At 44.3% G+C, this 22,148-nt stretch overlaps 1 protein-coding gene across 2 annotated transcripts in view; it reads right to left on the bottom strand.

Annotated features, from left to right (window-relative positions):
- The window catches only part of LOC131263320 (uncharacterized), a 64,066-nt gene that overhangs the window by 9,271 nt on the left and 32,647 nt on the right, over positions 1-22,148 (bottom strand). Inside the window, exons 2-4 of one of the 2 annotated variants that reach the window (XM_058265502.1) lie at positions 14,904-15,419; positions 14,792-14,873; positions 6,677-6,745 (exon numbers count right to left, since the gene is read on the bottom strand). In XM_058265502.1, coding sequence (XP_058121485.1) covers positions 6,677-6,745; positions 14,792-14,873; positions 14,904-15,419 — 667 coding nt within the window. Of the gene's footprint in view, positions 1-6,676; positions 6,746-14,791; positions 15,420-22,148 lie in introns of both variants that reach the window. The other variant, XM_058265501.1, reaches the window with a different exon arrangement.

Raw genomic sequence — 22,148 nt, 5'->3', positions numbered from 1 at the left:
GACGGAGGGGGGTAGTGAATGAAGTACATAAACAAAACTGAAACCTTTTCCCAATTATATCTGCCCACCTTACCGAGCGAGAACACGTTCGAAAGAGTTTTCCCACTTTCGTTTAGAAGGAAAATGGCGAAGGTTAGATTTTGCCACGTGATGCGAACTCATCAAAAGGGTGTTTTCCCGGGTGTTTTTTTATCTTTTTCTTTGCACTGCAAAAACTGTTCACTCAACTATGCATTGTCGAACCTTTCGGATCATCCGGGGACAAATGGACACACTCTGTGTTTTACTTATTATTTAGTCGGGCTTTTCTTTTCCACGAGGGGGAAACGATGGCGATGGCGAAAATCAAAACCGTACCATCGGAGGCATTAGGTTTTCCTCGGCACCAAAAGGGGGCGGTGGTTTCTATTTGGCAGTTGAAAAATTTTCACGCACGTGTTCCGTTTCCAAAGAGGCGCTCCGGTCCTTTCCGTCCCATTAACACCGCGCCATCAAAGCCGCGCGGCTGCTTTATGAGGTAGGAATGCGTAAACACGCATAAAAAACACTGTAAATGTGCACTCCGTCAAACGAATGCCACACACGCGTGTCCCGGCAGCATAATGAAGCATAATTCTGTGCATATTTCCCAACGCAACGCAACGCTGGCTGGCTTTCTGTGTGTGCACGCTTTTCCTGGTCTCCCCCTTCATTGATTCGGTGGGTTTTCTTCGCTCTTTTGAATACCCCTTTACTAGTGGCGCACTTGTGGACCCTCTTCCACCCTTTACTGATTCACGCTTTTCCACAGTTCTTTCCCTGCGAAGCGATGACTAATAGAACCAATCGAACGGAAAGCCACTAAGTGGTGGATGGCCGTTGGATTAGACGGCATGGTGGGTCCTTGAGGAGGAGAACGAAAAAGCAAAAAAAACTAAGAACCTCGGTGAAATATTCCCTACCGAAGTCATCAAATATGGTGGCGCAATCGAGAAGAATTGTACACAATTCAATTACAACGCCTTTCACTGCGGCTGCCCATCGAAATAATAGATTGACAGTTTCCATCACTTTTTTTATATTGAATGCGAGTCGTACAGTAGCGTGCAAATAAATCGCTAAAACATGATCCACAGAACTCTAGTAGATGCGCTCAATATATGAGATCAAATCAATTCAATTCGACCACATCACACTGACTGTAAACATTTTGATCTGACTGATTCCTTAAATGTCATGCTCATCACTTTTGATGATGTATCCGTGCTGTTTATTTTAATATCCAAAAACAAAGACGAAACAGTGTTTTAAATAAGATTACAAAAAATTAAAAAAAATTTAATTAAATTTAAGAAAAACTAATTTACAAATCACTGTCGATATCTTTACAATATTTTAATTTGAATTTTAAAATCGATTACTTCGCACTACGTCTTTCTGACTAATAATTTTCTAAATCAAAAAGCGATGAGTGCAACAAGTAAGAATGATTGATTGAACAGAATTTTATTATTGAATTAAAAAAAGTAATTATAACGGATACATTTTCTAATAACTTTTAGACTACACAGAGTGACTGACACAAATAGAGATTCGAAACAAAAGAATGAATAGGAAAAAAAGAGTTCGTTTAGTCGCTACATAGATTTTTATTCTCAAGGAAAGATACGAAGTGCTACCTCATTCACTTATTTAATCTGTATTTAGGAGTCAACTCTTTATAACTCTCTATTGCGTGATTTAAATAAAACTCATCAGAAGTTGCTCATCAGAATCATCATGTTGATTATTCAATTTGATTCAAACCCTTCAAAAAGAGACATATTTAGAAACATTTGCCGGTCCTAACACCAGCTGTTAATTCAGCATCGAACAGGCAACCTGATCGACAAATAGAAAATAGGAACATCAGGCGATCACGATCGTAAGGATCGATGACGAAGATATAAATAGGGCAAGTTAGGGCAAAATAGGATAGTTTCGAGTCAATAAGTACGAATAAAAAGACTACATTTTCGAATCGCTGCAGCTAGCGATCCTATCGATTTCCTTTTAGTACTTTTTTCCTAGTTCTAGTTGGGACGAATCTTGACAGTCGTCATTATTATCACTTATCCAGCTCACATCCAATAAAATATTCACAAAATTTGAAAAGTTTTCATTTAGAATGAATGTGCAAGTATATGCGCACACGAAACAGAATAATATTTTCTATTATTAGTAAATTATTTCATGGTTTTCCTCAAGTCCGCCATAAAAAGGAATAAATTCAAGTATAACCGTTTTGGAGTTTCTTACGTACAACACTGTTCCTTGCAATCAATGGCCGTGCACTGTGTAGTTTTCTCTTCTATCTGGTCACTCTGCTACCCGTTGTCGGATTTTGGTCGAAATAGTGCGGTTAGGAATCAAAATAATTCCTTGTCATCAATTATTCATTTTTTTTGGCTGCCCACTTCCCCTTCATGTGGCGTCGTCCAGCCATTGCCTTCCATTGCCATCAGAGATGTGTTTTCCCCAACCCGAAATTGCACTTTTTGTTTTGCTCTATGTGTGTGTGTGTATGTAAGTACGTCTGTTACACTTCCGGGTATCGGGCGCACCAACTTCTGGCCACATTCACTGCATGGCATTAGTCGAAAGGGAGGAGATTCCGTGAGGGCGTAATTCTGGTGGAGCCCACTGTGTTTTTTTTTGTTCGCCCGGACTGACGGCACCACCCCGTTTTTCCTTCCGGTACACCGAAATGGAAGTAAAGTGTATTAGTGTTATTGAAAACAACCATGAAGAACCGCTCGTCAGATTCTCGTCACGAAGGGCGAAGGTCAGCCAAGCAAGGGACGTCGGGGAAGGTTAGTAGCTTTATTCCCCCCCTCCATTTCACTTGACCACTTCTCCACCGGCGCTCGGAACTTTCCTTTCGGCTGGTGGCACTGATTTCCAACCCCCAAATCGAAATCGGCAGTAAGGAAAAACCCCCGCGGAAGAGAGAAAAAGTTCGGAAAAACCACCGACGCACGCGTCCCGTTCGGGGGCAAGTGTAATGACTCGAACGGAAAACGGAACCCTGACTTCTGGGTGTGTCCGCTCCATTTGGCGCCACAACCGACCGGGGGCGGCATTCATTTCGTTTTCATTAACGCGGGACACAATCGCCGGGCACAGCAGCGACCGTTTGCAGCGGAGGAGGAGGAGGAGGAGGAGGAGGAAAAACGCACCAGCTCTGGCACTCGGCGTCTTACTCACAAGCGGGGGCTGGGGTTTTCCCTTGGCGTCATATCACTTCCCCCCGGTATTCACTTCCGGGAGGGACGAAAACTTGACGCCGCAAGAAAATCCCTCACCCGGAAAGCCCGCTTTGGCGCCCGTCAGCCGCATCGGGTAGGCCTGGAGAAAATGGACGAATGGACCCCGATGGACGGAGGGGAAAAGACGACGTTCGTCAGTAGCTGTCCTTCCCATCCAGTCCTCTTCATGGCATGGTGTAACAAACAAAACGAGGGACCGTTTTTTCTTTCGCCCGAACGCTTCTCCTTTGCCTTTGCTTTTCGTTTTTCGAATGCAAAATCGTTTTCCACTCAGTCTTACTTATGCAAAATCAATTACTCGGCAAACAGTGTTCTCGCCCCCCGAGGCGAAGCCGAAATTTGATGACCTAAACTTGCCATTTATGTATTTAAAGGATACACGCACAGGGAGAGAGACAGAGAGACGCAGAGGGACAAGCGGGTGGGCATAAATTTCCCGATCCTTTTCCCTTTTCCATACTTCACTTTGCAGTGAACTTCATGAACCGCTCGCGACACGCGGGCACCGCTTTGTTTGTATGTACCAGGAAATATAAACACACACAACCACACCGAAACAATCCCTATCCTCCGAGGATCCCCCATCATCTGCACCGGTCTTCCTGTTGTTTGCGTCTCCCTTTTTCCAACACCCTCTACTTCGCGTCGGCTTGGGTTTTTCTGGATTTGTAATAAAATGCGGATCATATTTCAGGTAATAAAGCAAGATTTTATCATCTCATACGCACACCGTAAAAAAACAACCCGCACCGGATGGACCCAACTTCCCAACCCCCTCCTCCTTCCTGCTGGCATCCCTCGTCCCCGGGAGCGAAAAAAGCGAATGGAAAACCGAACTCATTGCTTACCACGGAAAATGATCCCCTGGGATCGGACCCGTTTGGGACACAGGTTTCCCATATATGAGGTGGAGGAGGGCGGTGTGTGCAACAAACAAAAACGGTAGCGAAGGGCCCCCTCGCCGGGGCGAATCCGTAACAATCTATCGCTATCTTTTCCCGTGCAGTACTACAAAACACGTTTGGGAAATGCATGAAGGTTTTGCCGGCACAACACAACCGGGTTGAGTTCAATCGCAACCACGCCAGTATCGGGGAAGTTCGGCAGTCATTTTCCCGGTGTGAATCCATTATAAAGCCATTTCCCACACACACACACACACACACACACACACACACACACACACACACACACACACACACACACACACACACACACACACACACACACACGCATACATAAACCGAAATATTCATCCACTTGGTAGAGGGTTTTGGATAAAGGATTGGTTGTGGCATTCCCGATCGACCGACCGTCCGGGTTGATGCGATTCTCGTTGGGTCACCCCCCACAAACACACCCTCTCTCTCTCTCATTCTCTTCCCACCAACCTATCGAATAGGACACCTACGATTCCGCATGGCGCTGGCTCCGGCCGGTGATAAAATGCCATTCCCCACGCAAACCGAAAAAGGGCACCAAGTAGCATTCAATCGAAGCCTCCAACACTGAGCAGGGGACTCTGGTCGGAAATGGACGGAACGGAAATTCACGTTCACGCAGGAAGCACGCCCGGCAGTACCTTCATATTTTTTTTCCATCCGGAGTGTGTAATCCGTGATTTTAATTTTCGGAACATCATAAATTGGAATCCCATAATGCCATAAATTAGGCCCGGCCACAAACGGAACAGCGCACGGTGGGAAAGCGGGGTTCTGTGTGTACACTTATCATAAATCTGCCTGGCCCGGTTGTGCTACATTTTGATGTGTAGGAAGGGATTGGACAGTGCCCTTTCCAATAAGGTAAAAAAAAGGCGTTGGTATTCGATTCGATGAGAATAAAAAAAGGGTTCTTCTGGAAATAAATAACCTCATAACATAATCGAGTCAATGTTGCCAAGAGAATAATTCAGAAAATAGGCGTTATCCCCGCGTAGAGTAATCTTATTACTTCAGCCAGACGTCTTTAGACGTCATTTGATTTCCATTGCAACGTATCATTCCCCAAAAATTCCCTCAACCTGACAAACTTCAACTCGTAATCAAATTCCTGGTGAAAAGTGTCGTTCTTTTGTTTCAATACTCGACCGACTTCTTCGCAGACAATGGAAAAACAACCACTCTTTAGCTCTATAATAAGTGGAAGCGATCGGGCGAGGAAAATGGAGCACGCCGAAGGAAAATGAAGGCAAACCCCGGGTGCGCTGATTCACTTCGATTGCCAGATTATAAAACCAATTCCGGGGGATAATTCGAATAACAGATCATCTCAAGAAATCATTCTCTAAAGACTTTCCACTGAAGTCGAAACCGAGGGGGGGGGGGGGGGGGGGGAGGTTTCTCCGGCTGTGCCTTTGTTTTTGTGCGACTTCTGTGGTGTGGGGGGGCTTTTCCCCACCCTACTCCCCAGTAAAAGAAAACGCACGAGACACGACTGCGAGAAGACAAAGAGATTTTCTTTCAATTTCATCGCTTTCTTCCGTCCTTCTTGTTCGGAAAATTGGGGAGCGACGGTGACGGCAAAAGGGGAACTTCTTTGCCCGAACGGAAGCACTCATCCTGAACTTAAAGCCTATCGGGGCGTAAGGGAGTTGTCTACTGTTGGGTGTATGTGGGTTGAAAATTTAAAACGGGAACAAAAACACAACAACTTGTTTTTGGCGTTTTTTTTGTCAGATTTTCGGAAACAAAATTGAAACAGATAAATCGTGTTGTTTAAAAAAAACTTCGACCATTTTGTCGAAAAATATATCCTTGACAAGTAATGGTTTGCTCCCTGGCACCAGATAGGAATCGGCATTTTGTCACTGCGTAGTAAAAAACCAAAAGCGCTGCGATGTTCCGTTCGACTTTTCCTTGTGACGCAGCCGGGAATCCTTTTCCCTCTTCTCCGTCCTCCGTCGCAAGGGACACATTTCTTGTCGTTCATTTTTGGGCAAAGCAGGTCGCCTGAGAGCGAGGGAACTTTTTCGATTCCTTTTTTTCTATTTGCTACGTGAAACTTTCAACGGAATTGATAGTTAAGCCCGGTTTCCCTCAATTGGGACAGCCGCCCGATGTCCGATGCCGAGGCAATCGGGCGAGAAAGTCCTGCGTCGTTTGGATGGCGCTTTCCATCGTCGGAAGGATTTGCTTTCGACCTCCCCGAGTTGCCGCCCCCAAAGGGGACCATGGAAAGTGCGTCGTAACAAGCGGAAGCGGATGGAAAATCCCGTGAAAATGAAAAACACAGCGTGCGGTAGAAAGCAATGGAGGCCGCAAGTACGTTTCATGCAGCGCAAACCGGGGGGGTTTTTTGAAAGTGAACATCGTGTCACACGAAGTTTTCACCTTTGGGGAGGTAAATTTGACACATCGATAGGAACATTTTCGGAACCCAGAACTTACTTGGTTTACTCGTTCTTGTAGCTTAAATAAGGCCTCTTCTAGTTCCGCAATACGAGCTTCCAACATTTCCTGTGGACGAAAAATAAAAGAAGGAAGGAAAAACATAAACAAACGAAAGCAAATTAGAGGAAACAATGAAAGGAAACGGGAACAATTGTGCTGCCACCGGGGTGTATTATCGACGTGATTTTCACACCCTTCGACACGCGGACCGAAGTGGAAAATGAAAAATTGGGCACAATTCCTTCGCCGGAATCAACTGCCCCTATCCATGGTTGAAGGAAAAAAGAATTAATTCCACTCGTCATCAGCACGACCACCGATAAGTGTGTAATCTTTCATTTGGTTTTCTTTTTCAATGACAGGTTTTTTGTTCTGATCTGAAAACTCACAACCAGAAAAAAGGCCTTCAAAGACACCCTCCAAATTCGTTCAACCACTTAAAGTGAAAAAGCATGGAGATCGTCTTCGCTTGCTTTGATCTATTGCTTGATTAGTTTCCACTCATCTCTCAGCGCCTTCTTCTTTTCCCGCAGCCGAAAAGAGAGACACCGAAATCATAACAAACGGCTTAGACCACGGCGTCGCTGTCAGGGCGAAGTAAAAAAAAAAACCCCCGCTCCAGAGGATTGACTGACACGGATTCCCCGGCGACAACGCCGGAAGATCAATTTTGAGTTATTTTCAAACTCTCCGAACATCGGGCGCGTTGAAATAATAGAACACACGTCCGTCTTTCCTCCAAAGCGACCAAAAGCAAAGCGACCGACGTTTTTCTGAAGAACTTTCCTCCGACCCGGGAGCAACTTGCTTGAACTCTGGCAACGGACCGCGCCGTTTCGCCGCCTTCAGGGCCACGGAAATGCACTTCGGAGCAAGGTTAGCTGGTTGGTGCACCATTTTTTTTTTTTAACGATGGGAGGGGTGTTTCGGAGGAGAAAGGAAGAAAACATGTTTACAATTTATTTCCCGCTAATGCTCACTCGACGAAACGTGAGACATGCATGAGATGAGAGGCCATCCTAATGGTGAGAATGTTTCTTGGGGTACAAATAGTTCAATGAGCCTTCGACGAACACTGGCTGTAGCAAAACGAACCAAAAATCTGACCAAAACTAATCAAACAACGGGTTGGAATGGGAAATATTGTTATTTTACGAAACTACGATCTCACAGTTTCGTGTGATTTTTGTCACTTGTCGTCGTGCTCGAATGGGCGCAATAAAAATCAAGTACAAATAAAATCTGTGTACACCCTCGCAATTTGGCGGATGGGTAAACAACAATGTGTTCACCGTAAACGAGCAGCTCTTGGATCAGTTCTTGTGAAAAAAAAAAATATTTCTTCATCCACATCTAGGTTTTGTACCACATCTTAAAACAATACAGGGTGCTTGACAAATGTTAACACATTTGAACAAATTGATTCTTAGCTTTGCGTCACAATATTCAGATAAAAATAACAGGACTGGAAAGGTTATTCCGTTAGGTATCGGAAACAAAATACCCACGAATTACTAAACGCAACGATATCGAACTAAACAAGTAATTGATTGGCCACCGCCCGTTTTATGTCGCGCAGAAAAATGTGTAAAAAAATGTATTCAGTCGGTAAAGGTATCAGAAAGGACAAGCTGAAACAAGTTGAGTGCTCCCCCAAATTTCGCAAAATTATTGTTAAACCCGATAAGGATACTGTTAAAGCCCGTCGGGGTATCGCTCATTCTCGGTATCAAATCGATAAACTCAGATAGGGTATTTTTGAACTTCATTGGCGAATTATAAGATTGGACCCCGGTTTGTTTCAAAACAAAATCTGACCTTTAGTCTAACAATTCTAATGAAATTTAAAGATACCCAATCGAAGTTACTGAATAAGCACCGAGGTGTGATAATGCCCTGATGGTAGCGTAGGTAGGGTCTTATGAATCTTTTGGCCAAGATTTATTCAAACGAATCTTGCAGCTAAGATTCATTCAGATTGATGCATGAATCTTTCGGGATTCGAATATTAAAACATTGATTAATCTTTCGAAACCTTATTGATTCTTCATGAGTTTTTCATGGATCTTTCAAGAATCTCCTTGATTCTTGCAATGGCGTTAATAAGCGACCAAAAAACAGGTGTTTCTCTACTCATTTTTTTGGGATAAACATTTCTGTTCTTTTAACAATAATGAAACGTCTCATGAATCTCTAGTTAAAAGATTCATGAATCTCGAAAACGGTGCAAAAATTTAAAAAAATTAAAATTTAAAACTTTTATTCATTTCTGTAAATTTGCACAACCTTACAGCATTTTGATTATAGCGGATAGCATTATCTTGTACACCAAGCTGATTTCCATGGTTGAACCGTTTCAACAAATTTACGCTTTAGCAACAAGTCAGTTAAGTATTCACTTTAAAACTCCATTTAACGAAGACAAACCGACCGATTACCGGGTTTTGCAAACACGTCAGTGTTGAAAGCACCTACCATCCAACCCAAAACCCAACACGACTTACATTGGAACCATCAGATGGTGGACCACAGAAAGGTTTACGTTCCGCTGATTACCCTTTCGGACGCCTCGTGACGGGTGACCGATGAAAGGCTGTCAATTTTGGCAAGCAGAATCGTTTGATATTTTGCGCATAGCCAGCATCCTCCGCACACGCACGCATATCGGACGAACAGATGCATATCATTAGCTCCCGCTCCGGGGCCCGAAATGGCCAGCCTTTGGCTGCCGAAAGGTGAATGGGAATGGAGCGTTTGGCACGATGTTTGTTTTTCGCAGAAAGTGTCACACCATAAATCATCGCCATTACCGAAGATGACCGCGGGACGGGACGACGAACGGTCCGGTGGAATCCGAGGGGGGGGCGATGTGGAGCGGCGGCGAATGTTGTGCCGGCTTCGTTTTCTTCGCATAAGCTGTAGCTTTTTATTGGCGAGTTCTCTTTTTTTTTCTCGGGCGAACGCGTGGGGAAAACAACATTCGTTAGGAAGCAAGCAAGAGGAGCAAGACACGAAAAGCCCTCTAAAACCACCGTTTTGGCGGTTCAATGGTCGCGCGCGGATCTTTCCGCGGAATCGAGTCGGGGGTTCTATATTTGCTGGCCGTTTATTTACCGCCGTTCCATTCCGTTTTCGGTTTTTTTTATCCGCCCCGTTTCGCGTCTTTATTTACATTTGTTTTTCATCTTTCTAGGTGGGTGAAAATGGCAAGCAAACAACGGAACGGGCTCGCCCCGGGGCCGGCCACATATGACGGGCTGTGGAGTCAACGGGAGATCGTGCCTCGTGCCCGCCCCGAACCTGTTTTATTTACTCGTCTTTACGTAAAGAGAGTCGACCCCGTCATCGTCGTCGTCGTCGTCGCCCATTTGCATACCCGGCATAGGCTGCGAGCCAACAACATCCGGACCGTGTGGACCTGTCGTGCCCCGACTGGCCACCATAGCGTTATGCTAAAGGACCGTGTATATTTATGTGTGTGCTCGAACCGCACGCACAATCGTTAAACGATACACGATGATCGTAAAATTACGTTTGACTGCGTTCCCAGGCGAGCTGCACACAACGGATGGGCTATTTTGTTTTCCATTTGGTTGAAATGAAGAGAAAATTGACCATTCACAGCGATGGGAAAACGGTGCGCTTGCAGCCAACGGGTTGTGTTTAATGAAAAATCGATCTATGAAACTTTCCCTCCTCTATCAACCATCCCAAGTGGCCTCTTCACGACTCCCAGTTGACCAGTTCAATTTGATACCATCAAATGATCGCTTGAACAAATCGAACCCACGGACGACGCCCGGATGACGTTCATGATGATCACTCGAACCTACGTGATTACACACACACACACACACCCTTGATTTATGTGGGTCACTCATAACCCATCGCTCGATTATAATTTAATGACCGGCGCATAAAAATGAAGCAATACGTACGATGATGGGTATCCTCAATTGCACTGCATACACTTATGTTACGTTCGATCAGCATAGGGCACACACACACATTTCAGTAATGGGTTTGTTTGGCCAAGTGACGAGGAGCTTTATGAAATAAAAATGATGTGTTTGGTTTTACAAACGACTCAGGGGGTTGGTTTTGTATTTAAATTACTGGAAACCAACCAACGAGGGGTTAAAAATTTACGACCTGAAAAGTGCTTGATATTGATTCATCGATGTCCCTGAATCACAATTTGCTTGTTAGGTCCATTAGACGTGATTGTTTCAATAATTATCGTGATAAATCAGAGTGCACACAACTTTAAAAAATGGTTACTTCCAATTCTGGGAGCACACATTTTTTATTTAGGATAAATTTTTTGCTGATAATTTCCCTCGATGATTAGGTTCATGCTTAAAAGAATGTGTTCTAGTGGAACTAAGTTGCAAAAGTATTCAAAAGAAACCAATAAACGCAAGAAGGCATTTAAAACTTGAGATTAAAAAAAAGAATATACATACAAAATAAAAAAAAAATAGAATTTTCAAATACATTAACGTATACGATAGCTTGGTAATAATTGACCATGAATATGGTTAAAACCAAAATTTGTAGTACACATGTAAAAATGTGAATCAAAAAGTTTGTCAATTTATTTGGGGCAATAATCGCATGGTATGGCTGTTCAAATTGAAATAAATAAATGAATAATTAAAAATGTATTCTTTTCGTTCAGATTGCACGCTCATGCTATATTGCGTCATAATTTATTATCAACATTGTCGGTCCTTCACATTGTTTTGGCATTGTATAACTTGTGATTCATTCACATAAAATTTTATTGATCGTTTCTTTTACTAAACAATAAAGAAATTAAATCCCTTACAAGATTTCAGTTTCATCTTTCATGCAGCAAAAATCACGCTGTAAATGAAAGATGGATTTGTTCGTTCAATACAAAATGCCGGTTGCTTCGAAAATAATCGATTTTTAATACTTAACCATTTCTCTTTCATGGTCAACGGCATTATGCCTTTCAGCATGCGTTTCTACACTGATTGAATAAGCAGGCGTATATGATAAGCGCAGCCTTATAGCACCTCAACCACCACATGACCATCTGGGCGCTGCAATAAACCGAAAATGGTAAAAGGCGCAGAAAAAAAACATGGCTAATAATAAATTGTGTTTATTTATTCCTTTCTCGACATAAAAATGGAGAATTTATCGTGTGGAAGAGATGGAAGGAAAAAATGAATTATATAAATCCTGCCCAGCGAGACCGGCCCTTCTTCTTCGCGCGCTGCGCTTTTCACATCGCAGCGTGAAACACTTTCCTTCGATGCTGTTGCTGCAAGTCCGGCGCATCATCACCGAAATGCATACAGCATGTACCGTTTTTTTAGCCGTGTAAGGAACAGAAACGGTCGAAGCCGCCGCCACAAGTGTGTAATGACACATCGTGCTTTGCGGTGTTGGTTTTTTTCTCCATCGTTTCAAGATTAAAACCAACGGCTTTAGACCAAAGGCGAGACGAGAAGGGGTTGGAGTGAGTGGGGATTTTCTTTTTGCATAAAATTCGAGATAAAACAAGTCAATTAATGATCCCGCCCGGGCAGGAGTGAGAAAACTATCCGCCAGAGAAAGCGTGATCCATATTTTTCCACCATTTGGCAGCGGCAGCCTTTATTTCTCCTTGCTCAGCCATCGTCCCCTCGTTTGTCCGTTTCCCGAATGGCTTATGCAGCCGGGATGCAGCGCGCCGTGTTAATAGTTCGTTAGCAATTCATAAACAACGCCGTCTTAATAATCCGCGTTAAACATGAAAAAAAATGGCTGACGAAACCCCCGTAAAAACTGTCTTTCAATACGACGAGAGAGTGGTGAAGATGCCTTCATCGTTCTGCGAACTGCGGCGCATACAGTTCCCATCAGGCTCACGTAACGGTGTGCCGCAATTTTTTCTCGATGAATTATTTATTATTGAAGGAATAAAACACCACACCGGAACCGACGGCGCGCGATCGGGGGGCGTTTTGTACTTCGCGCGAACGGTTTGTGGGCACAATATTTGTGTTTGGTGTACTTTCGCCACTCACTCAAGCCATCGGCTTGTAAATGGAGCAGCAGCAGCAGCACTTGGCACGGCCAGTTGATGGATGGACTGCTAATAGATTATGCAGTTTTTCGCGGCCATTGCCGGAAGCATGCTGTGGCATTATGCTCCGTCGACAGCGCATTTCGATCCAAGGCGGAACAATTGCTGGCGCGCTACAGCACTTCTGTGCGAAAATAGCTTTATTAGCGGGACCAATTAGACATTCGCGGGAGTTAAGAGAGTTCGTTAAGCTGTATAATTTTATTCAAAACAGCGAAAGGGTCACCAAATAAAACCATTCTTTTTCTTCCACGAAACGCAACCGCCCAATCAACAGCAGATACAATTAAAAGAAGTGAGTGTTTGAAAAGCAAAAACCATCCCATTCACAAACTGTTATCACCAGTGCCCGCGCAATGGCAGAGATTAATGTTTCCGCGAAAGGAAATGAAGAATCAAAAGCATGCCTTGTAAAGTCAGCATCGCTTTAAACCAAAAAAAAAAAAATTAAAAAACGCTCGGCTTTTTAATAATCCGGAACAAAACAAACCACTTTTATGGCCATTCTTGTTGGTTGCCGTAGCCCGAATTTACGAGGATCCCATTTAGAAACATGTTTGTGGCTCTTACTTTTCATTGTTGTTGTTCCCTCTATTTCATCTTCCAAATATTATGAATAGCTGTCACTTTTCCTTGATTCGGATGGCACACGTTCCGAGTGTGTTCCGGCGCCGGCCCCCGTGGGGAAAAGGCAACCACACAACACCCCACGGCAAAATCGCTCGGTCGTATGGAATTTAACGAGCGTGTCCCGCTATTTAAAGAAGAATACATCTGAATCACAATTCGCCTTCCACCACCACGGCGGTGCTACGATGGTTGTTCTAATTTGGTGCCGTGAAATGCGACCATCATTTGTTGGCGAATAGTTCGCATAGCTTCCCGCGTTCGAGCGAGACATCGTGTAACTGTACGCACATACACATTAGCGTTTCAAATCGTTCCATCTCTGGGCCCGCGCCGAGCCTCCGTTTGGTACATCTTTTTAATGTACCGTTTTTCCTTCCAAGTTCAATTGTCCCTATCTCCGCGCGCCCGGCATATGCCGACACTTTTCTCGGGTCAAAAAGACAACACCGATCCTCGCCGTAATCTCAACGATCACACTGCAAAGGCACAGGGTCGTACCATCCACATTGCACCGCTTCTGTCTCTCTCTTTCTCTGTCTCTACCCCCACGCAATTCGAGGCTAAAGGGAACGAACCATCAATCCCGGTTGTGGATGTGGCTTCCGTAGGGCGTTCAGCGGGCGTTTTTCTTCGGGCATCAACGCCTGTACGCACTGTTACGGGAAGGTGGTACTGGACCGGAGCGCTCGGTGTAGTTACAAGCGACGGCATTAAGTCAGCGAACGAGCCTGGGTCAGGTCGTTCCCGGTTCGGTTCGGTCTTTGACGCACTCAAGCATGCGCGCCCTTAAGGGCATTCGCAGCTCGGCAAACAGAACATCGGCACAACACGCGAAACAGCGGGGGCTAATAAAACACAAACAGAAGAAACGAGCAAACGACCCTCGCTCTCGCTAAGTCGTTCTGGATGAGAGCGCCCGGTAATTACTGGAGTAGACTCCGTCGAAGACGATCCAGATAAAAGCGGCAGTAGCGCTTCCAAGCCGAGGAACCGAGACCTGTGCTCTGTCACGGTGCGCTCACGGTGCATCAGTTCGTTCCTCTGTTCTTCTGTTCCATTTCGTTCCGTTCCAAGGGAGTCGCTTTCCCGCGCATCGGACGGCATCATCTGGCGAACGTGTGGGAACATCGGGCAGGCCAGCGCGCAACGCATGGCTGACTGGAATCGTGCGGTACGGCAAAGACATTGATGGTTCCTTCCCGATTGTGCGAGCGCCTTCCCCGGTCACTTCGTTCCGCACCCGCGGTTCCATCGCGGTTCCTTTCGGGCTCCCAGGCCTGTTTCCCTTTCGCTTCCCATTTACGTCGATTCGGTGAAGAGGGTGGCACTACGGTGAAACGATTTAATTACGATTCCTCGGCCTTTGCGTGATCGCTTACCGTGTTCTTGCAGGAGTCCGACATCGAACCGGAAGTGTTGCGCACCAGATTCCCACACTCGTGCTGGGGCGACGGTTGGCTGCTGGTGGCGGCGGAATGGTGGCTCTCCCACTCGCCCTGTCCCTGGTGGGCGGGTGGTGGCGGTGGCGGGGGCGACGGAGGCAGGGGTGGAAATTCGGACGGCACGGTATTGGTGTCCACCGACGGGGGCACCGGATATCCACCGGCGGCAACCTGCTGCAGCAGCTTGTCACGCGTGATTCGTAAAACCGAATCCCGGCCATTCTGCTGCTGATGCTGCTGGTGTTGGTGTTTGTGTTGGTGGTGGTGGTAATCAGTCTTGTCGCAGTCCGGGGGCGCTTGGACGCCGTTTCTGCTTGGCAGTGGAGGTTGCTGTGGCTGCTGGGCGGAGGAGGAGGTGGATGATTCGAGGACGATCCGACCCTTCCGTACCTCGATGTAGCGTGGCGAGGCGGAGCCGACGGCGAGGGTAGGCGATTCCGGCGTGCCAGCGATTGCCGCCGCCTCCTCGCGGTAGTTCTTCAGGAACTCCAGGTAGCGCGGGGTGGCGATGATTTCGTTCAGCCCATCCCGTTCCGCCTCGTACTGATTGTCAGCTGACACGGATCTACAAAGAAAAGAGAGAGAGAGGAAAACAACACCATTAGCAAAGGGTGGCCATACTTGAGGGGATCGAAGTTTCCAACCGGCTGCTGGATGAAGATGTACAAACAGGTGGATGCGAAGGTAAACAACAGCAGGAGGAGGTAAACACCTTACATCACCGCCGCGAGCGTGACGTATCTCTCCGGAACCCGAATCGGAAACGAAGCCGCTGGTTCCTTCTCGTTAATCTTCAATCGCTTGAGTTCTAATCATTTCCCTCTTTGCTTCACCAGGCCCAAGTCACGCTCATTGTTGTGTGTACGCCGTTCCGCCCATTCCTCAACACACAACAAACATCTCTTCGCCTGTTGGGCTCTAGGTAAGAGATCTACGATCGTCGAAGGCACGCTCTCTTGCTGTTTGCGCACAAGATGATTTCATATTTATAAATCTATTTGCCAGCCGCATTAACGAGGTGAGAAAAATACAACACCTACGCGAAGCCCCGCGGCTCGTGCGAAGGAAACGCTACACATGACGTACAGGTGACATCAACCACTATTTTCCCAGGTCAACACGAGCGAAGCCGTTTACCTATCGAGGTGTCACATTTATCGAAGCCTTTCGAGATGTTCAGAGAACGAACGGTCAGTGGTATATCGGAGAAAAACAAACCTGACCAAACCAGGGTTTACTAGAAGTGTTTGAGTGGTTCAAAAAAGACGGACAGAGATATAATATTTTTGACGTGTCTTTTTTAAACAGCAGGAATTAAAAGAAATTTTTATTAACTACTTGAAATAAGCATAAGTATTTTTAAAACGAACAAAACACGTTGTCAAATCGATATCATTGCATTGTTTTTGGAAATAGAATTTATTTTCGTAGATTTCAACAAGGGCCATCACGTGAGTATTCTTGAAGAAACATAATCGCACTTAAAATGAAGCTAGCATTTCAAAAAGTAAAGTGACGTGATATTTGATACAAAAACTTTAAATGTAACAATCTAAATAATTGAAATTGAAAATAATTTTAAATGAAAAGGAAAAAGGTGGATATTCGAAAAAGACTTAAGAAAAAAGAATAGAAGAAATTTCAAGCACTAGAAACATTTCAAATGGAAAACAGAAATGTTACACACAAATTATTGAAATTGAAAATAATTTTAAAGGAAAAAAGGTGGATATTCGAAAAAGACTTTAGAAAAAGGAATAGAGGAGTTTTCAAGCACAATAAACATTCCAATTGACAGCAGAAATGTTACACATAGTGTTCACCAGATTTTGTATTTGAGACCGACAAGACAAAATAAGTATAATAAATAATTGATAGCCAAACCTTAAATATAAAACACCATATTTGCTACAGGAAATGTATGATCATCGCGGAAAATTGACTTGATGAGTTATTGCTCTAGCAAAAGGAACAAATTTGTTTTGAAAATTCAACCCTCAGCGAAAACATTGTGTATGCGCAAATTTGTTTAGCCCCTTTCTTGCTGCGATTTGTCGTATTCAACGTTATTAAAGTCTGCTAAATACTGAAATTATCGTCTCAAAGTTTTGTTCACTTCATCATTTATGATGGAAGTTTGGTTTGTATCGTGGATGAGAACACAAAATTTCCTCCACAAACAAATGCGTCGTCATGTCAAAACTCCGGAAAACACCTGTCCCCGAAACGGTAAACACTTTTGTTACCATCTCCCACCTTCCTCCCCCTACCCATCATCTGGTTACGAGGCTTGTCCTTTACCCGAGGTTTCCCCGGCGAAATCTTTCCCCAATTTGGCTTACACATGCCATCCCGTTTCCCAGGAGCACGGATTTGCGTGTCCCCGGTCGTCTAGGGCGATCATGGGGCGATATAAATAATCCAAGTCATCCACCAAGGACCCAAACACACACACACACACACATGGGTGGACAGGTCCAAAGGGGTCCCGAAAAAAAACCCCCGCTCATGATTTTATGCAACTTCATGACGAAAACTCGACGTCGAAGGCACCAACCTGTGCCCGTGACACACAATCGCCAGCCGTAAAAGGAAACACATAAACGCCTTTCGCCGTTTCGCCACGCAATTTCTCCATCCGACCTCATCATCATCACCATCATCATCACCATCATCCTCCTGGAGCCACCCGTTCCCGCAGGGGAGGCGGGGGAACCAAATCTTATCGCGTACTCCAATCGATTGGATCTCTTCGTTCAAATTTGTTCAAAAATTCATACACCAACCAACCGAAGAACCGCCTGAAAGACAGACCAATGTCCAAAGTTAGAACCCTTGTGGGTGGGGTTGGGGAAGGTGAGAGGGGTGGGCGGAATGCTTTTCGACAAATTTGAATATGAATACCCGAAATACCAAACGTCGCATCGGACAAGAAGGCGTGCTTTCGTCCAAAACAGGATACGATCCGGAGGTTGGCGGGGTTGGGAAATATATTGTAGTTTTAGCGTCCTTCAGTCACTGAATACTCGCATCACACTCACACAATACACACACACATGACAGGGAAGGCAAAATACGGGGTAGAAGGCGAAAAGTTTTGTGCGAAGGGATCAAATTCATATTTTACATAATCGCACGAGAACTTTAGCAATTAACCTTTCCCGGATGGCATTCTAATTTATTCATTCGGCACTTTCGACCAAATTGAAATAAGTCTCACAAGACAAACACACACACACACACGCTTGGGGAGGGAACAGAGCTGACACGCCGGACAGAGAACATATACGGCAGACACGAAAACCGGCGTGAATTAATATCCACACCACACAAGGATTAGGAACGCAATCGTGACCCAAATACATCTTCCTTTGTTTGGGAGTTTGGCGTTCGCAAAACCCGCTTCAACCCGCGCGGAAGTTTCAGTGGATTCACGGAGAGATTTTCCATCGCCCAAAAAAAAAAAAAGGGAACGACCCCGGTGAGTCACCGGGCATAAGCAAAACGATTCAACCGAACGACGGGCAGCATACAGTTTGTGACCCTTTTCGTAAAATAACAAACGAGAACAGGAAGTGTTCCAATTTGGCCTCAAATCTTCCCGTTTAAATGGGAAAGGTTTTTATTTCCATTCCACGCGCGCGTGTGTGCAATTTTCAATCCATCATCCGAGGGGTTTGCTTTTTCTGACGTGCAGATGGCGCGTGCCGGGGCGGTGGGCGGAAAAATTCGGGAAAATTATACGGACCTGCCACTGACAGAGCCAAGTCGACCTGGCCCTTCGCTTCCTAATTGAAACGTCCGTTATGGGTTTGCTTTGGTGTGCGTGTGTGTGTATCTTTTCCATGTAACATTTTCCACCCTCAACCGAATTCGGATTCGCATTCGCGAAAAACGTTCCTTGGAGTTGTGTTTTTTTCCCTCATTCTTTTGCACATCATCATCGAGCGACCCTTGTCTACGTCGTCGATATATTAGCAACACGAAAGGAGCACGACGGGACCACCATCATCCTGCGTTCAACGTTCGTTCTTCGCCATGGTGTGCGGGTAAATGAAATAAGGGCCACAGCAGGATGCTTCTTCTTTTTGCCGGCCTCGGAGTGCCTGTCATCGAACAAGTTTCCGCCGTGAAAAACCGTCGTTCAAGACGAAAACGATGTCTCAAAACCGTTCAAAATCTCTTCATCACGGGGAGCCGCGGAAAATCGATACTCTGTCCCCGGTTGGCCCGCATCCACCGAATCGTGTGATTGACTGTGTGTATGTGTGTGTATGTCTGTGATATAAACTTCACCGAACCAGAAAGACGGAGTTTCGAGACCGGTGTATATACTCTGCCATCCAAGCACCGGGAAACTGTTGCTCGGACGAAGAAAGTCGTCGTGCTAATTAATTTGCCGTCGGAGGGACGCGAGCGCCAAGGAAATGTTTCCAATTTTCCCAACTAGCTCTTCAGGGGTATGGCGGGGGGGAGTGTTATCGGCAGCCTGTGATGCGGATGGAACCGACCGTCTTCTCCGGTGATGCGCCGATTCCGATGGTCAACTTGGCCGTCCGTATCCCGACGTCGCCGCTATTGGTCTAATTTAATCTTAATAAAGCAACCATCACGACCCCGACAGGGTGGCTTTAACTCTTCGGTCGAGCTTAGAGTAACTAAGTGAATGTTCTTTGGGCATGACATCGGGTGGCAAAACGGGTATCGCGTGTAAAGTGTAAATCTGGTACAAATTTGACGACAAATGGCTAGACGCGTTTAGAAAGCTGCCAATGAAATCGTGTGTAAATTGGAGATAGCGAAATTATGCTCTCTATTTTAAGAGCTAGAATTAAAGTTTTATAATTTAGAAATTAAAGGACCCTTTTGCTGAGGTTTCAGATTCGATTGATCACAGAATAAGCATTTTAATAATTAAAAATGTTTTAAACTCAATCTGCCAAGCCGAATTTTTATAATGTTAACAAAGGTTAATTGTTTTATCTGATCGTTTACGCATTTTGTTAAAAGAGGCATTATTTTTACAGAAACATTTGTAATGCTTCTTACTTTTACTTAACATTAGAATCCAAATAAGGGGTCATTTTGACCCCAACGCAACTTTCGATGTCAATATCTTGAAAATGGCAATTTACGCCAAAAGATAGTAAAAAAATATACTAAAAAGAAACAGTTTGAGGATTTGAAAAATCTTCTAAAATAGTGAAGTTATAGTATTTTAAAATTGGGATCAAAATGACCCCTAAAAAGCATTCGGGCAAGATTTCAAAGCAATGTATTCTAGCGTTAAAGTATCGCCTTTTTCGGTTGTCAAGCATGCTTGAAAGTCATCAGATTATTTTGCCTTTATTATTTTCATTCATTTCCCCTCATTCTAACATCTAAATACCTAACAATTGACTATTGACTATTTCAAACAAATTATAGTGTTAAATCTATTCTTTCCTAACCAATTACAGTAGATCATCGTATGAGTTATAATGGAATGGGTACTCTAATCAAAATAACTAAACAAATATTTAAGTTTAAAACGGTTCCCGGCATTTTAAATTATCTAATAATAAAACACTTATAAATAACAAACAACGAAAGGGTGCAAATTTGTAATTACAACAACGAAAACTCACATTCCTCGTTAGCAAAGGTCGTTTGTTTTCTCGATGCCAAGAAAAACCACAATTGACATTTCCACCGTCCCAACCGTACGCGGCGCGTTTGTCAAAGTACTTACCGGCCAGCCTCTATTAGCATGTGGTTGCGCCGGTTGCTATTTACACGCCATCCGAAGAAGTTTTCGTCGGGCTACCGTGAGAAGCCGAAACTTTCTCTTTCATGTCATCATCTAAGCGAATGCCCGAAAGACCCACCCGTGTAAGACTTCCCCCCCTTCTACCCTGGGCTAGTTAGCACAAGACGGTGGTAACTCGCCTAGCTTCGTTTTTCCCACTTTGTTTTCTTTCGGGGGAACGGACGCAACGGACGAACGAGTTTATTTATCATGTGACAGTGATTTAATTAAATGATCGCCGCTGTCCGTGCGGCCCATCGCGTTCCGTCCGTCACGGATCACTGAGCTTGTCCGACGTCCGAGCTCCCATCGTACCCCACCGCTGTCCGTCGACAAGAAAGAGCACTTCAATTAGACGTATGATAAAGCGCGGTGCACGTTGGTCGGGCCCTCCTTTCTATCAAAGGGTGCGATGCGACGTATCACTTCGTTGCACAATTTATCTCGCTCATATTGCGACGGACAAAAAGGGGGCCTGTGCAACGAAGGGATAAGGGCGCTATCGTTCGTCGAACCTATGCTTCCAATACAGTAAAGTTAAAAATAATTACACAACTCACAGCGGCAAAAGAAAATCTTAACACACATTCAATTGACTTCAATACAAGTAATACTAGTTATATTTATACCGTGTCTAACATAGTCTTATACAATTGTTTCACCGATCCATAGAGCATACCCCACAGTTCATAAACTTTCAACATAGTTTTTAAATATCCTACTTTCCTTGCACAAGACATAAACATTGTTTTTTTTGTAATTGTCATTCATTGTAAGAATGCATATACTAAGAATATAATAAAAGATCCCGGAGTCCCGGGAATAGGTGACAAAAAGTTTGTCCTGTAACGTTCCCAGGTTGTTTAAAATGACAGATTGTGGTCTCATAGGTCCAAGGATCTGTAGAATATTGATAAAAAAATACCGCGATTCCACAACCCAGGTCCCATGGCGGTGGGGAGATATTGTTAAAAAATGGCCAAAATTGTTTTCCTTCAAGATCGGTAAGGTCTAGAGGTCGTTGATTAGAAAGAATGGGCTCCCAGTTCACTAGAACTGAATTCAATTAATTATTTTGAGTGTTCATATTTTCTATCATAACTAAGCATATGATGTCCACTTTGACCCAGTTCCAGGACGCAATCCTTTGCAAGAAAATAGCATAGCGAGCCGCTTGAAATGGGTTTGAAAAAAAGTTTACAGTATTATTTCAATACATATAATCACACAGAGAAAATCAGAATTACTCTTATAAAATGATTATTGTTCGAATAGCATGAAAATATTTTTTACACCGTGTAAACGTGAATTGTGTAAGACAAAATATTGAATTGATGGAAAATGAATAGAATAAATTATACGTCAATAAATTCTGGACAAAGTATTCATAAAAATTAACTAGTTTCAATTGTTTAAACTTCGTTCGTTTAAGTTATAAAAATAAACAAGTACAAGTATATAATTTAAGAGGAAACGTGATATTCACGAAAAAGGAATGGAATAAAA

The sequence above is a fragment of the Anopheles coustani genome, chromosome 2, assembly GCF_943734705.1.
Source record: "Anopheles coustani chromosome 2, idAnoCousDA_361_x.2, whole genome shotgun sequence".
In the NCBI taxonomy this organism is placed as follows: Eukaryota; Metazoa; Arthropoda; class Insecta; order Diptera; family Culicidae; genus Anopheles; species Anopheles coustani.
Note: the sequence above shows the minus strand (reverse complement) of the source record. Positions and strands in the feature narration are given on the sequence as shown.